Source organism: Cicer arietinum, chromosome 7 (assembly GCF_000331145.2).
Source record: "Cicer arietinum cultivar CDC Frontier isolate Library 1 chromosome 7, Cicar.CDCFrontier_v2.0, whole genome shotgun sequence".
In the NCBI taxonomy this organism is placed as follows: Eukaryota; Viridiplantae; Streptophyta; class Magnoliopsida; order Fabales; family Fabaceae; genus Cicer; species Cicer arietinum.
In genome coordinates this window covers 15,043,922-15,049,457 of record NC_021166.2, presented here as the reverse complement: position 1 = coordinate 15,049,457, position 5,536 = coordinate 15,043,922, and the positions used below count along the sequence as shown (strand labels likewise).

The following is a 5,536-nucleotide window of genomic DNA, read 5'->3' as shown; positions in this document are numbered from 1 at the left end:
CTGTCTCTATTCCTATCCCGATCTCTGTGGTGTCTATCCTCTCTATGATCACGATCCCTAGCCTTATCGCTAGATCGTTCACGTGATCGCTCCCGTTCTCTATCTCTTTCCTTATCTCTGTCCTTACCTCTTTCACGTGACTTTTCTCTGTCCCTAAAATGATTTAAGCACACAGCAGTCAAAGTAAATAACTTATGCAACATTTGATGAATGAATTTGGTTTCAAAATCCTCCATGTTTATGTAAAAATATAATGCAGGGAAACTATAGGCCCCTCTATTGTCAAGAAATCAATGAACACTCAGCAAACTTGTTTCGTGCCAAAACCAATTAACTAGTTAAAATTGAAACAGAAACACATTCTTACCGATCAGCATGCCGATCCTCACGCACTCTGGGTTCTTCAGAACGCGAAGGTCCTGACTGCTGTTGCTCCCTGAATAAATAAGACATGTTAGGATTTTCCTTCAGCAGTAACAGAGGAAGCATCCGACAAAATAAATAGACACAACATTCAACAAGACATACTACATATAACAATTTGAATCTAGGGTGATGGTTAGCTACACAGCAACAATCAGTGTCATATTGATATTGGGCAACCCAATTCAATCATGAACCAAAAATGTTAAATGCAAGCAATCTTGATGCAAAAATGTTTCAACAGATAGGTAGGTGGGCAGGAGATAACCAGGTATGTGCCAGATTTCTCCAACAGATGAACATAAATAATAATCAGCCACGGGTCCAATTTACATATACAACTTGAGAAATGTTCACTTAATTTCAAACAGCAGAAGAACCATTCAATTGCCAGGTCAACTCAGGTGAATTCAATTGTTGCAAATATCATGTTCTCAATCAACTACAACATATAAATATACATATCATAAAATAAGGTCACAACAGTTAATGTTTTCAGTTTTCAATTTTAATCGTAAATCTACTTCAGCATAATTCTTAAAAAAAAAAACAAGTTTTGAACGTTTACCTCCCCGAATGTCGCTGATTAACTTCTTCACCCCCCACTCTAGTAGTACCAAGCCCACCTCCTAGGCGGCGGGGTCGCCAATTTGGAACAGTCCTCCCACGTTCAACATCCACAAGCACCCTTCTACCCTCAATTTTCCTACCATCAGCTTGTTTATAAGCAGCTGCATAATTCATGAAAAATGTGACTTAAAATGATATGTATTTACATTATATGTATATAGTGAAATAACCAGACAAATATTACTAAACCACTATCCAACCTTTCATGTCTCTGGTATGCAGGTATTCAATGAATGCATAACCCCTAGGTTTATTTGACTCAGTATCAGTGACCAACCGAACCTAAACCATAAGAAATTGGGAGGAAAAAAAAACAAATAGTCAGAAGAAAACATTCTAGTAATAGCACAAATGAAAATAACACAAGATGCTGCTCTCTCACAGTCTCACTTAAGAATCAATAAAATACTAACACTATAATCCTAAATGGCACGGCAGACAGGCACTATGCCTAATTAGCCGTGCTCACCTTTAAATCACACAGCTCCCATCATGAGATGCGTCACCACCAGCAATAGTTGCAGTAAAACGGATGTATTTGGGCCCAATTAACCAGATGTTGACTAGCATCCCCTTACCAGGGATAATTATTTTTTAGAATTGATAAAATGAAAACTGTGGGTAATATAGAAAATACCATTACATCTTCTCAACGGCTGATTTGGTTTTGATAGCCTTTAAAGCCAAAAATAAAGTTTTAGCAACATCAAATGTAGGCTAACTAAGAATTTAAGCAAAAAGTGAAGAGATTGAAATACTCCCAACATATTTTACCCAGTGCAGGAAAAGAACAGAAGTGGTCAGTCTCCTTAACTTGCTCGAAAACAAGGCCAAAGGCACAATTTTGCATCATTGCTCTGCCCAACTAAAATACCATGCAGGAGGAGCCCTTGAATGGAAATTGGGTTTGATTGATATGAGAATCATTTACCGTTTGATACATAAGATTATCAATAATTACCAGGGATGTGAATCAAGACGACCAACCATTACCAGGTATATGTATCGAGATGTTAAACTTGCAGCTAAAAATTACTCCTAGAGACCCAACGCCCCAAGAACAAATTGGTGGTGCAACCAAAAGCAGTGATTACCATTTCAAAGGCACTAAAAAGTTACAAATATAATTAGGAATGTTCATATTATATACCCTCGAAATTTTGGATAGGATGAGATAAATATTATGCATTGACTGATTTTCTGATAAGCTATTTTGTCATGAAAACCAGTTAAGTCGTATGAAACAGTTTCTTCAACAGCAAAAGAAAAGCGATAAAGATCTATATTATTATGCTAAAATAAGCTAGTATTTTGTTTTTCTTGATAAATTACTGCATATGGAAATTGTTAAATTTGAAAATACATTGTGAAGGCTAAAAAGTTGTAAAGAAGTCAAATAGAAGTAAAATAGAATAAATCATGAACAAACATACATGATAAGCTTACCGAACCATTTTGAGCATATTCAAAATACCTACCCGTTTGATTGCACCATATGACTCAAACTCCCGTTTGATTCTGCTCTCAGTAGTCTCATAACTCTGTTGAAAGATAAAATCAATCAAATATGACGAGCAATATAAGAAAGCACCAGAGTTACTGAATAGAAAATTGTAACTTACGAGTCGGGCCACAAATAAAGTCTTGTATGGATCTCCTGATATATTTGGATCGTTATGTGGATCATCTACATTGAAGCAGAAAGAAAAACAAAATCAGATAACTTAACCCTCCAAAATCAACAAATTTATAACAGTATAAGAGTCATCACATTTCTCAAGCTCTTCAGCAGCCTTTGCAGCTCCCTTCTCTAACCTTAATTTGTGTACTCTAGCTCTTCTTTCTGTCTGAGTACACCAAAATGGATCAGCAACTATGCGTATTATACTATTCACTATTGAAACAAGGGCTTTGGCATTAAACTACTTCATTGTTTCTATTTGCCAATTGTCATATTAATGTGTATGTAGCAGTTATGTCAGTCAACCAAACATTATACTGGTCACTTGTTAAATAAATTCAAGAAAAACTGGAACCTTGTAAAGATGGAAGAACCAATAGTTATTATATTTTTCAACTAATATGTTGAGCATCCAAACTAACTAATTGTTATTAATGACCACAGAATATTTATTCAGATATTTTTTTAGAACGAATTAAAACCATATGAAAGAGCAGGCAATGAGTCAGAATCAGTTAGATAGACATTCTGCTAGCGAACTATTACATAAAGGAAAACGTAACTGCAAAATTAAGCAATAATATAGATACACTTCTGAGCACAAATGTTTGTTTGCAAACTAATAGTTATAGTACCCGTTTTCTCAAGAACCTCTTAGAAAAGGCAATCAAACACAACATGGATAATATCAGTGTTTTTAATTAGCAGCTGCACTTTGGCATAGCTGAATTTGAACAAATCACTTTTGATCTGCGATAAGCTATTTAGTACAAAGTTTGTCAAATAGCAGCTATTGAGGCACTATAGCACTATTGCATGGCAGGATTTGAAAAAACTGGTATTATCCGCGATTGACAACACTAAATAATATAATTAGATCAATCATTAGGACAAAAAAACTTAGAATTATGTTCATCACAAACAACCTGGAGAAGCTGCTTCAGCTGTATCAGTAAAAAAATATCGCAAAAAACACAAAATATAGCATTAAATCAAACCTCCACAGGCATTACAAAGCTATATGCATAACACAGTCAAATTAATAACTCTACATAAATAGTCTCAAAAGAACTGAACATTACAGGTGTTTCAACAACAGGGACAGGCGGGGAGTATTCCGGTTCACCAGGTTCAGCAAACTTACTCACAAATTGTGCCATCCCTTGAAAACAAAAAACAAAAACAAACGCTTCAATTGCATACATATCAATAATCATCATTAATCAATAATAAAATCATCAAAAAAAACCTAACAAAAACAATCATCAAATACCTGTTAGCGGAGGACATTTTCTTTTCTCCGGAGGAGGTTTATATTCCAAGGGAGGTCTAGGCTCAAAAAGCTTCAACAGATTCGCGGTAAGACCAGTTGGATGACTCTGTCCAATCTGCATAAAATAAAAAGGTAAATAAAATCATCAAAAAAAGAGTAGCTACCGATTCGCGAAAAATCTATTGTCTAGGGTTACGAACAATAAACCCTAGCTATTGTAAATTAACAACAATCTCATAGATGTGAAGACCAATTAGGGAAAATGAAAGAATGAAAATGAGGGACATGAGATGAATCTAGAAGGAATGAGAGAAGATGTACCAGCTTGAGTTGAAGGACGTTGGCGCGATTCTGAGCTTTGGTACGAGCCTGAACGGCGGCGTTTTGGTTGCGCAAAAGAGGATCGTTGTTGTTGTTGAAGTCTGCCATGGTGAAGAGTTGATGAAATCACGAGAATGGATTCTAATTCTAAAGAGATCGCGAGATCCGATTTGCGGTCTCGAATATGGGGACCTAGCCGATTCTCGATCGTCAGTGCTATTGCCAGGTATTTATAGTGAAGCCTTTCAAGCATGGAATGTGTATTTTGGAGTCACAGAGATAATAGTGCATAAAAATAAAATAAATGCAAAACATATCCCATCATTTTTTATTGAAATACGTAAATTTAATATATTAGTAGTTATATTAGTTTTTATTTTATTTTTAATTTGAGACTTTATTTTTAAAAATTCTTAAGGTCTTTTAGTTCATCAAATGAATTATTTATACAATGCATCTTATGGTTTTTTTTCGTTTTACTAAAATATACGGTTGATTTTTAGTTTTGAAAAATTGTTTCAAAATAAATTTATGTTATCGAAAATATTATTTGATTGAGTAGTGGACTAGGATGTTCTCTTTAAGACGTTTCGTGACATTGCATAAATTGTGCAATATAGACTACTATCAATCACGAAGTTCTCATGATAAAATAGTTCACACAAATTGTATTGGAGTTATACTGTACCGTAAAAAATTGTTCTAGAATTACACTCACAATATGACAGTTAAAAATTATCACTTGTAATATGGTATTATGACCATCAGAAACAAATAAAAGAAGATGAAGCAGAAAATGAGAAGTAGAGAACTTTTTGTGTACTTTTCCAACTAAGCAAATTTCTCTGATTAAAGAGGAACTCTACAGCTGAATGAGAGAAAATTGTGTAATCAATCAAACCGAATCCACAGAAAACTGCACTCTTAATTTTGTTAGGTTTTGACCAAGGTATAAAATTGATGCGCTGATTTGGGGAAAGAATCGATCGGACCAGATATTGAATGTTGACTCGATGAAGGACAAACATGTACACAACATAACATATCAATGAGAGGAAAAAAAAACACATGCATTTATTTAAAAGAAATAAATATTTTGTAATTTGTTGGATACTAAAAAATAACACACCACTTAGTTCAAGCCCGACCAAGCTGGACAGCGGCAACCCACATGTGTGTGGTGGTCTATTTGTGTGCGCTCTCATCCT

The 5,536-nt window shown here is 34.8% G+C and overlaps 1 protein-coding gene across 1 annotated transcript in view; it reads right to left on the bottom strand.

Annotated features, from left to right (window-relative positions):
* Positions 1-4,589, bottom strand: part of LOC101512251 (U1 small nuclear ribonucleoprotein 70 kDa) — a 5,757-nt gene extending 1,168 nt beyond the window's left edge. The window contains exons 1-10 of the mRNA XM_073363917.1: positions 4,329-4,589; positions 4,008-4,122; positions 3,817-3,896; positions 2,825-2,900; positions 2,676-2,740; positions 2,532-2,594; positions 1,254-1,335; positions 992-1,154; positions 368-436; positions 3-153 (exon numbers count right to left, since the gene is read on the bottom strand). Of these exons, the coding sequence (XP_073220018.1) occupies positions 3-153; positions 368-436; positions 992-1,154; positions 1,254-1,335; positions 2,532-2,594; positions 2,676-2,740; positions 2,825-2,900; positions 3,817-3,896; positions 4,008-4,122; positions 4,329-4,436 (972 nt within the window). The 5' untranslated portion in view covers positions 4,437-4,589. The remainder of the gene's footprint in view (positions 1-2; positions 154-367; positions 437-991; positions 1,155-1,253; positions 1,336-2,531; positions 2,595-2,675; positions 2,741-2,824; positions 2,901-3,816; positions 3,897-4,007; positions 4,123-4,328) is intronic.
* Between the last annotated feature and the right edge of the window lie 947 nt (positions 4,590-5,536).